This window comes from Bactrocera dorsalis, chromosome 3 (assembly GCF_023373825.1).
Source record: "Bactrocera dorsalis isolate Fly_Bdor chromosome 3, ASM2337382v1, whole genome shotgun sequence".
NCBI classification, from domain to species: domain Eukaryota; kingdom Metazoa; phylum Arthropoda; class Insecta; order Diptera; family Tephritidae; genus Bactrocera; species Bactrocera dorsalis.
The window spans coordinates 61127123-61139207 of NC_064305.1; the positions used below are offsets into that span (position 1 = coordinate 61127123).

General features: G+C 33.5%; 1 protein-coding gene across 17 annotated transcripts in view; it reads left to right on the top strand.

The window, feature by feature from the left end:
• Nucleotides 1-12085, top strand: part of LOC125777903 (protein quiver) — a 30550-nt gene that overhangs the window by 17791 nt on the left and 674 nt on the right. For 14 of the 17 annotated variants that reach the window (XM_049454062.1, XM_049454067.1, XM_049454071.1 and 11 more), the window contains 3 exons: nt 1253-1300; nt 4352-4408; nt 11777-11923. In XM_049454062.1, coding sequence (XP_049310019.1) covers nt 1253-1300; nt 4352-4408; nt 11777-11923 — 252 coding nt within the window. The remainder of the gene's footprint in view (nt 1-1252; nt 1301-4351; nt 4409-11776; nt 11924-12085) is intronic. The other 3 variants (XM_049454078.1, XM_049454077.1, XM_049454079.1) reach the window with 3 other exon arrangements.

Here is a 12085-nt window from a genome sequence, read left to right on the forward strand (position 1 = left end):
TTTGTAAAGAATGTGTTTCGCACGCTTCGCTCAACTTATGATCAACATTATCGACCTACTGAGCGTACTATTCGCAACACCATTATCCATCTTGAGATCCAACATACATTATTGGATAATTTAAAATCGAATCGACCACGTCCAGCACGCAGTGAAGAAAATATATCAGCAGTAGCTGAGAGTGTACACGAAGACCGTGCAATGTAGATTCGGCGCCGTTTGCAGCACTCGGACTGATGCATGGAACGACTTGGCGCATTTTTCGTGGAGATTTTAAATTGAAAGCAGACAAAATACAGCTTGTGCAAGTACTGAAGCTGCTCGACCTTACCAAGCGATATCGCTTCGTTCTATTGGTTCTTGAAAAGTTCCAAAAAGATCCGACTTTTTCGAGCCAATTTTTATTCAGCGATGGGCCCACTTCTGGCTCAATGGGTATGCAAATAAGCAAAATTGCCGCATTTAGGACGAAGAGCATCCTGGAGAAATTCCAGAGCTCCCATTTCATTCAGAAAAATCAACGGTTTGATGTGGTTTGTAAGCCGGAGGAATCTTCAATTCAAATTCCTTCAAAAATGGTGCGGTTGATAACGTAATCGTCAATGGCGACCGTTATAACCGATTATTTGATGCCTTAAATTGCAGCTCGTGATCTCGGCGACATTTGCTTTCAACAAGACGGCGCCATTTCCCACACCTTCGATCACTCAATGGATTTATTGAGAGAACACTTCGGTGAGCTAATAAATTCACGTTTTGGGTCACTCAATTGGCCACCAAGATTATGTGCTATCATACCGTTAGACCTTTTTCTGTGGGGATATACAAATAAAGTCTAAAGCCTATGCGGAAGGAATGTTCTTTCGCGTGAAAATAAACATTCTCCTTACATTTGAAGTTTTTATGCTTTGTCTTTAAAAAAGTAGGGAGCCTCGATATGGATCACCCTTTATATACTTGAATTAGAAAGTTCGTTTTATCTACGACGTTTTTCTCAATGTAATTATTGAAAGATACATATATACTGTTACATGAATTTCAGTTGATTATAAATCACATTATATGAAAAATGAAAATAATTATTTTCTGTTTGAATTGAAGTTTATCAAAATTCAATTATTTCTAATTTTCCTTATTTATTGTACTTTTTTATGTTTCACCAATCACCATTTACTACATCGGCGTTCGAAAAAATACCAAAATTAAAAAAATTTGAATTGATTATCCGAAATTCTTACGGTTAACCAATCAGTAATGCTGATTTGTGCGAAAAACGCAATGGCGGACAATTGTTTTCCATGTAAGTGCAAAAGTAGTGAATTGAAATAAAATTGTTTTTGTTTTCATTTTGTTAAAAGAAATTCTAAAACTGCCAGCAAACTGTAATTATTAACAAACACTAAATTAACTATTTATTTCTTAATTTCTGTACTAATTTTAAAATTTATAACGAATTTGGCATTAAATGCGCTAGTTCTCGAAATTTTGAGTTGAAATTACGAAAAATGTTTATTAATTTATGGAACACGTAGAGAAATGTGTGTATACACTTGTTGACAACTAGTTAAATATTACTAATTACTAATTGGAGTTACTGACGTTTGCGTAAAATTTCTTTAGAAACCTTAACTAAACTATTTCATTGAACAAGCATTCTCAAGTGCACATTTCTTTTCGGGTTTATCCCACTTTCTTTATATTTACTTTTTATTTTATACTAAAAAAAATGATGAAATCTTGCAACTAACTTAAAGCAAGCGCAAAGCCTTTTACTGATTTACTCGTTAATTGGTTCGTTTGTTAATTCGTTAACTCGTTGATATTTACTCGTTCGTTGCGTTGCCTACGTCTTGTAAATGTTTGCGAATTCAAGTAAATCGTTATTATAGTGAATATCATAAACTACTTACAAACATGCATACATCTAAGTATTTCTGACTGGCTAAGCCAAAAAAAAATTGTGCTTTCACTCATAACAAGGTACTCGCTACTTGTACGCCACTCGCTAGGACATGCGTTCAACCCAGTACTAGTGCAACACAATTCTTACTTACATACATACATGTGTAAACGTCCATTGCACACCTGAATTCTATGTAAAAAATTTGTATAGTAAAAAAACAGCCTCCACTCATGTAAACTCGTTACTCGTTGCCATCATCCGTCTATTTTCACTGTATATTCTTTTACTGTTTTTGATTTTTTAACTTTTTGATTATTGATACATATATTTTCTGAACAGAAATTATATATCTATTTATTTATTGACCTTAAGACTTTGTTAACACTATTTGTAGAGCGAGTTGGTAAAAAGGTGTGTCTCTCGTACCAGTTTTCATTTTGGGTAGTTTACTACGAAATTGGTGCAAGTTGGTCGTTTAAAAGTTTAATATATGTATATATAAGGTACAAGTAGACTTCTCGTAAACAGATTTTATATATCGTTAACCACGCTGAAACCAATATAAAGTTTTTTTCAAATACATCATGCCGAGGAAAGGCATAGTGCTATCTAATAAATATTTTTTACGTCTTACCTTTAAGAACAATATAAATCATTATCACAAAAGTGAAAGAAGGACGGAATATTCTATAGTCCTTTACTATGTATGTATAAGACGTGCTCGAAACATCAGAGAACATACAGTGTCGGATAAATAAGTAAGACTGTTAAGCCAGTAATATTAAATTGGGAATTATTTTTGAAAGGCCTCGTTGTAATGAAACTATATATTTTATTTCGGGAGAAGCTGACATCTAATGCCAAAAAAGTGGTAAACAACTGAGTAATTGAATCTTTTTTTAGAATTTCCCAACCAGTATCAACCTGAAGGCTTTGCAGGTGAATAATAATATAAAAATAGAAGAACAAATAGATTGTTTTGTGGAGAGTGCGTCCAAATTTAGTTGTTATTGTATCGGCAAGCCTTAAGAGAGATGAACTAAAGCAAATTCAAGACATTAAGGGCAAATAATTGTAGCTCGGAAGATAGGAAAATAGTAAAATATTTGGAAAATTGCAAAACTTTTTGAAAGATCTTCCACATTTGCGCACCAAGCGCTATTATCACAAAACAAAAATCATTGCAAAAGAGTTAGGCCTCGCAAAACTATCAGCAGAAACGATAATTTCATAAGAATTGTCTGGTTGCAGAGTCATTTCGAGGCAGCTGTTGCAATCATGGAGGTTACAAGAGTTCAAATAGTGTACAGTAAATAGGTGTTGATCCTGCTATACAACGCTGGATCAGAAGCCTTTTGACTCTAGAAGGATAAAAGCAGAATAGAACGATGACCAAAATCGGCGGAACGACTACTGGCTGCAGGAGAGTTTACATATAGAACCTTTGGGAAAAGCTTGGTGTATAATGCTGATTTGGCAAACACCGACTACATCATCCTGCTTTTCAACTGGGGAAGAAGGTTCAAAGTAAAAATAGAAATGGACGAATGGAGAATTGAACTTCATCTGGTACCGCAAAGGACCAAAACTGGTCTATGCGTGACTCATTGGCCTACCAGTTTAACATAAACTACCTCCTGTTTTAATTATATTAATGAACTGTTTGAAGTCTCTCGGTATAAATTATATTTACTGAAGTTAATAATAATACATATTACATGAATTTCTTTGGTTGATTGGGAGAGCACATTTTTTAAGGTTATTCTTTTTAACAGGGACTGGTCCTATTTTGTCCTCTATATAAAATTAGTTACGGATAGTTCACGTTGCCAAACAAGTAATTCATTTCTTAGACGTGTGTAGCCTAGAAGTATAAAATAACACTAATTCAAAATCGTATTATATCATCTGTAAAATGGTCACAATAATCTACATTAAGTTTCAATATTATTTTTGGAAAATCAACTTTAATTCGCTAGCGACATGGCGACCCAGTCACTTTCTCTGTGTAGTAATTTCCTTTTATTCTGTTTAAAGTCCTTTAAATGAGTAACTTTATAAATCGAGTTGATGGCACCTCTCTCCGGAAATTAATATATTGATAACTGTAACGACTTCGTAAAATATTTATACATTTTTTACTACAGTATGCAAATGGTTACTCCAATAATAGCGTGCTTTACATGTGATCATCAGATCTAATTGATATACTATACATAAGTCATAATTATTAAAAATATTGAAAATGGTAAAATCTTTTGTTTACTCGTGCTTAAAATATTTTGCAGCAAATAAATAATAATATAATAAGTAAATTTTTAAAATCAACTTTGTTATTATATCTTATTAAAAGCATTATTTTATCTTTTCTCTCAATTAAATGCAATGCAAAACCAAAAAACAAAAAAAATATTGGTCTTTCTTCTTCTTCTTTTTCACTCTTTACAGCGGCATTTGGAGTTCTCATTTTCATTTGGATTCCACAAGTGTCAGCTGAATGTCAAAGTATGAATTCATGCCTCAAGCATATGTCACATTTTCTTTCCAATTGCCAAGCAAACAAGAAATTATATATTTTCAATTAAAAATTATCGCTCTTTTTTCTTTATGCGTCAAAAGCAAATATAAATAAATTAATATAATTGTGTTTTTTTCTGACTTAAATTAAAAAACAAGCGTATATTCCCATATTAAAACAAAAAATACAATTTTTAACGCAAGATATAATAAGTGTTTAAAGCTTTTCGTGTTGAAATAGTATAAGTAAAAATACCTACACATAAATTCCAACATACACACACTTAATACAAACAAGATTTTTTAATTTACGAATATTTTAAACACATTTTTATTATAACCATGTTTCTTTATCTAAATGTAAAATGCTTGCATTGCTTTTCAAATATTTGTATGTATATGCTGATATGTTGTATGAAACAACAATTTGCCTATTTACACCGAGTTCCGATATTTTATATAATTAATAACACTAGTGATTTATAATACTTTTCCGTTAATATAGGGTAAATCAAATGAACTGTATAATACTTATATAAATATAAATTCTCCGGGTGACCACTGAGTGAATATCTGACAACGTACCTAGGCCTTTAGGAAGCCTATTGTGAAACCACAGAGACTAAAGGAACCATACTCTATTATGTTCTCTATGAACCACCCTGTGCTGCAGATAAAGCTCATCAAAACAAACAGTTTAAGGGGTTATATAGAGTTAGAATGCCGAAGAAAAAGACTTTTCCAGAGTGTTTTCCAAGAAAACTTTTAAATTTACTGATTCAAAAATTTTCACATATATTATGGTATCTCTTAACAGCATTTTAAGACTTATTATTAGTAAAAATATTCATTTGGAAAGGAACTAAAGCTGACCTCCGGGAGCTCCTCTCAAAAATACCTTTTGGGGTGACCACCATACGAGTATCTCTACGTTTTAGTTAATATATTATTTAGAAAAACTATATATATCAGTGAGAAAAAACATTAACTAAAAAATATATTTAAGAAGCTCATGTTAAATTTGAGACTCATCGGTTTAGCCGTTTTCGAGTAATGTTGGTCACTGTTTTGAGAAAAATGCGTTTAAAGTTTGGCCTTGTACTTCCAAGCTCTCTGAAACGCCTTTCCAAGTTTACATGTAACTTCGACTATATTCACCGGAACGATATGAAATTTTCTGTGCATATTCATAAATATTTGTACATTATGAAAAAAATAACAAACACATTTTTTTTTGAAAACTCTAACGCCTTAATATGCGCAGCCATCGACCTATCGTCAAAAAGCACTCAAACGGTAGTTGCGATTCTTTTCCTATACAAAGTCTTGCATTCGCATAGAAGATGTTCTATACTCATGGCAGCTTTTACAATAGTCATTGTATGATATTCCCAGTCTGCTATCATATCTGCTAATTCAGCAGTGACCTGTTAATACTCCTACTAGAGTTCTTACATATGTATGTCATTCCTTTTGAATTTTAATAGTCGGCATATGCAGCCCATATTCCGTTCATGTCACGTTTGCCTGCTTGTTGATCAAGCTTGTTAGAGGCATATATGTACATATATTCCCTCTTTATCGGAATATAATTGTAGGCTGGTGCCCGACGCTAGGAATATCTTGAAATATGATGTTACATCCAGCAAGAGGACACGTCATTCTTTCACTATATGCGATAAAACTCTAAAAGACGTTGGTGTGTTCAAATTGACCATCATGCCAGTATACCATATGTCATCAATGACCTTAAAACTGTTGTGTAAAGCCAAAACTTTTGGAAAGGTAAAAGTCTACTACTAGGTCTACTAGGTTAGTGTTGTTTCTATGGATTTTCCCTTAGAATACGCATGTTAATTTGTTTCGTATGTGTATTTTTATAATCTTTCCAACGTTTTTAAGCTAAATAAGGAAAAACTAAATAGTCTAAAACCATTTCTATGTAGTTTATAAGAGCCTATCTGCTTTAACTATCCTCCATAACGATGGTATATAGTTAGCTCCCCTTTAAGAGCGAGCTTTATGTAACTGTGGAACCCTTGTCTGGTATGAAATTGCAGTAGGTCCTCAGACCTGCTCTGTAAGTGTTTATCCATTAGTAGCCTAAAGATTACTTCACTGCGTACCATTCAGTTTTGGTCTGGCTCTGAAGGTACCCAATGTTATGCACCGACTATGCTATTTTAAACGTATGTATACTTGTGTCGCTTCTATTAAAAAACAAACACAGAAGTGAATGTGATCGGTATATTTTTAAGCTTTCTCACGTCTTATGTTTTGGTCCTCTCACTATTAATGCTTACTTCAGGAACAAAAAAGTGAGATTTAAATTGCCTGTGCAGCTCAAGGTTGATTCAATGCTTGCTCTGTATTCAGTTTTATAAGAGTATTATCAATACCAACAATAATAACTTCGGTGCTCAAAACGCCAATGGCAATAACTTTTAAAGCTATAAATCCTCTAATATTCTTTACACGGAGTTTTTTATATTTAAGTATGTATCTTTGAAAAAAGCCATATACAGTGGTATCATTTTAGTCTAGATGGAAAGTTCGATAACACTAATCTTTTTTATGATGCATAAAATTATCTAAATTTCAGTTCAACTGATCTACCCTATAATGTATCGATATCGCGAACATACCAAAATAAATTTAAACACATTTATTGCAAAACAAAATGTATTTAATATTAATGGTCACAAATCATAACCCTTTAACTAACATTATTATCTATTGTATTGTAATCTAATCAGAACGTATTTTCATAAAACTAACCAATATGATTTCTTCATCATCTTTAATTTAATTTTCAATACATATTAAGTTATTTCTTTTCGTTCCATTAAAAAAATTGGGCTTTCGAACCAAAGAGGGCCTTCCATTAAAATTTTTAAAAACTGATTGGGCGGTTAAGATTTGTGGCCAAATATATAATTTTTGTACTCTTGCAACATGTTGCTACAATTCAACAAAAACTGTTCAAGCCCCTAGGGATCGAATATTTCGACCCCAGTATCTATAATTTTTACTGCCAATGTGTGAAATATATAATTGAAATTCAAGAATAATCTTCTCCTGACTGTGTGTGAAAAATTGGTTAAATGGTATCAACAGTTCCCTTAGCTCCCATATACCTATTGCAAAGATTTTCGAACTTCCGGGTGACTTTGTACAGCACATAACGGTCAACATGTGAGTTATGTATCTTTATGAAAATGAGAGGTCGTTTTTTACTGATAACAGTGCATCTTTGTGCCTCAAATGTGTAAAATTGCACTTAGCCCCCATATAAAGAACATATAACATCTGAATGACTTTACTGCATATGATGGGTGATGATACCTTAATGAGTCTCAGGAAACATTTTATTAGTATGTGGCATATTAATGGTACATATGTAGTATGCGTAAAAATTGATAAAATCAATTCTCAAGTACTATACTACAAATGTATAATGATTTCCGTTTTTTTTCTAACAAACTTTTTGTCGAATATGTCGGTCAGTATCGTATATGAATAATTATGACATGCTCTGGTTGACTATTTACATCTTAAGGTCTTGATTCTGGCAAGTTGCAAAAGTATAAAATGTTCGGTTGCACCCGAACGTAGTCCTTCCTTATTTATTTATATCATTTTTTACTCTGAGAACTAGTAGATAGCTTCTAAAATAACTGTAGTTTCGTATTTTATAAAATTTCTAAATTTTTTTGTGCTTAAATTTTTAACTGGCGGTCGAAATGAACCGTAACGAAATAAACAATATGGATATATTTTAAGCATTCAAAAATAGTTGCGATAGTATAATAATAAAATTATACTTACGATAAAAAAGTTGTAAAAATATTTATAAGAAATTAGACAATATTTGTTTAAATATTTTTAAATTTATTTTTATTTAAAATTTCTATTACATTTTCACAAAATTCTTAAATTTAAAAATCTCTTGCGCTGATTATCACTTTGTAGTTTGTAGTTTCACAAGAAAGTTCTTATGAATCTAAGTATCATACAAACTTGCTTTTTCAATAAATTAAAAATTGCTTTTTTTTCCAACATCTCTTTTTTCACTATTGTGCATTGTCTTTGCTAATGCTTATGTCATGTCAGTATATAAGTAGATATTTTTATGTACCATAACCTAATATTTTACAAGCATGTTGCACAAACCGTTAATTGCAGTTATGTTCCAATGGTTTTAGAATATTTAATATAATTTTTTGCTTCGAAACAATATAATAGCGAAAAGTAGAAACATTTCTCACAGGATAGTGATTATGGTAGAAGGTATGGAATACTCAATAAAGCAATATTTTAAATAGTCTTTGTAAGCAATTTTGTTTAGGGCGATTGAAGAAAGCATACAAAATTTCTGTATTCTTCGAATAGGAGAAAAAGGTGCGGTTCTTATCGAATTTCTTGTCTTAACGTGTGAGAATAAAATTCATTTTTTTTTGTAATTTTAAATGGCTTTAATAATTCTAAATGTAAATTTATTATTTTCTAGAATAAAATTCGATTTTTTATGGAACTAAAAGTGAACAAAATATCCAAAAAATTTAGTTTTTAAAAAGGTAACAGGAAATTGTAAATAAAACGCAAAATATTTCATTATTCATCAATATTTATTTTGTCGTTTTCAAAGTAATCCCCACCAAATGTGATAAACTTATGCCAACGATTTTTGCAGTCATCGAAACACGTTTCGTAAGCACTTTTTGGGATGACCTTCAGCTTCAACAAGAAAAAATCACACGTAGCCAAGTCTAGTGAATACGGTGGTTGATGGATAGTATTGCGTTTTAGCTTTAAATTTGGTCACAATCGTGGTTCGTTGAGATGATGCATTATCGGCGTGTAAAATGCATGAATTGTTCTTCCACAATTCCGGCCGTTTTCTACAGACCTCTTCACGCAAATGCCTCAATATGGGCAAAGAGAACTCCTTATTGTCCGTCTGTCCCTCCGGAAAAAATTCATGATGCACCCAACCACGAGTGTCGAAAAAAGCAATGAGCATCACCTTGATTTTTGAGCGGCTTTGGCGTGGTTTTCTTGGTTTCTGCACGTTTTTTCGCCTCCATTTCGATGATTATTGACTTGTTTGCATGTCAAAATCAAAAAACCATATCGCATCGGCAGTTATAATGCTCTCCATGAATGTGGGATCGGAATTCGCACGATCAAGCATGTCCAAAAAGACCTGTTTACGGTCCACTTTTTGAAAAGAATTTAGCTTTATCGGATCGAGTCGGGCAAGATCAAAATATTCAGCGTAATCATTTGAACGGACTCGCGAGAGATGTCGAGCTCTCTTGCCATCTCTCTATCACTTGTTTGACGATTTCAAGTACCATATTCTTTACTTTTTTAATACTTTCGTTAGTTGAAGAGGTCGAAGGTCGTCCAGAACATGGCATGTCTTCAAAGATTTCTCGACCGTGTTTGAAGGCTTTGTACCACTGGTAGGCTTGTGTTTTTGATAAAACTGAATCACCGTAAGCCTTTTCCTACATTCGCAACGACTCCGCCCTCGAAATTTGCTTAGAAATAAAAAATTTGAGACAAATGCTTTGCTCGATATTTTTATTCTTTGTAAAAATCGCAACACACTACTGATGTGTACCAAAATAAGGAGCTGCTTTGGAAAAACTGGTTGGCATATTGCGCTCATAATTGGCTTAGTACCTAAGGACAGTCCTTCCCGGATCCTTTTTTGTCACCATGTACTATAGCATATAGCTGCCATAGCACCTGAAAACTTTTTCCATTTCACAAGATATCTTCACGAAAATTTGCATATATCAATGTCAAAGTCAACGGTATAAACTGTAAACAAATTGCTCGGATCAACTCCTATAGCATGCAGCTGAATAGAATCACCGACGTCCGCAGAAGCCCTTAGAAAGAGGTAATTTCGAAGATTGTAAATAAAGTTTGTCAGTGCAAGAGAAAGTGTCTAGATTAGCGAGCGAGTATCAACGAGACAGTGTCCAGTGATAACCCCTATCATTTCGGTAACATGAACTTTGCTAAGAGCAAATAATTCAATAGATTTCTTACGTTTCACCTGAAGAATGTCTAGTTGTCGCACAGGTGCTAGTTGATAGCTAACACTTACTGAGCTCAAAGAAGGTTCACAGATTCAGTGCTAAAATACAACAGGCCAGTGAAGCACCGACCCAGTCTGATGTGATTGGAGTGAGGTTATATTTTGCTGCGAGTTCATTCACTTTACAGTTTCCAGCGATTGCAGGCACCCAAACTAGTCTGATATCGAAGTAGCTTGATGAATGGACTTACTACTCTTACTTAGTGAGATCAGACCTTTTTCTCTAACCTTGAACGCGCTCTAGGAGGGATCAGTATTGCCGTTCTCCGCATCCGCTTGGTAATGGAGAGCACAGAGAACTCTACCTTCAACGTTTATGTCAATTTAATGAAGTGGCTAAATAGTTAAACTTCTCGCCCTGATGCAAACTAGTACCCCACACAATACACCACTTACAAAGCAACACTGAAAACCTTTAAAGATGGAGTGGAGTGTTCTCTCCCATCGATCCAGTTGATGTCTCCTGATTCGCTGAACTATGTCAATGTCACGGTATATCTTGTAGAACTCATCGTTGCATCGACTGCGGTATTCGCAAATTTTCCATAAAACAATTTCTCAAATTTTCTCTCTAACACTCCTAGGCCGTCTCATCAGATGATGCCATTTTCATTCCTCTGCACCATATAGCAAGACGGGATCCTTGCAGTATGATAATGGGTGACTTATAGAGTTTGATTTTGTTTATCGGGAGAGCCCGTTACTTTTCAATTGCCTATTCAGTCCACAGTGCCACCTGATTTTTTATACGAAATACTTGTATATAAAGAAATGCGACATTTAGAAATTTGAGAGAAAAGTAGAGAAGACATAGGGCGTAAGACTTCGTAATAAAAGTGGTCGTAGAATAATGGGGAGTTAAGCTGATTTTTTTTATAAATTTTTGAATATATTTAGTTGCTTAAAATATTGAAGAATATGTCTTAAATATTAACTATGCACTCACATGTCTATATCGTATATTATATACTCTAAGTCCTAGCTTTTTTGCACAGTTTGTAAAAGTTGTACAAATTTATTTCGCTTGCTTTGCTTTAGGCGTAGCTTTGTGTATAATTTTTCGTAGTTGTTGCTGCAACGTCAAAATATGAATGTCAATGTTTTGCACTGCGTTAAAATAAAAATAAATTGATATGAAAAAGAATGAAAAAATAACCACATACTCCTTTGAAAACATTGTTCAAAGCCTTTGCTAATACAATTAAATTTTTCTCCACAAATCACCAACTCCGCATGCGCAGCACGTTCGATTTACTGCTATGAATGCGACTCATGGACGGATGCACGCTGCAAGGATCCCTTCAACTACACGGCGCTACCGCGTGATCAACCACCGCTGATGACCTGCAATGGCTGTTGTGTGAAAATGGTGCGGCATTCGAAATCACGTAAGTCCCGAACAAACGACGTCTCTATATTCGAATAATCACTTTAATATAATGCTTGAAATTAACAGTTAATATAAGTGTTTTAGCGGCGCTACAGTAGCTGTAAGCTAATTACATAACGATTACTTAGATTTACTTACCAAACACCAATTTAATGTATGC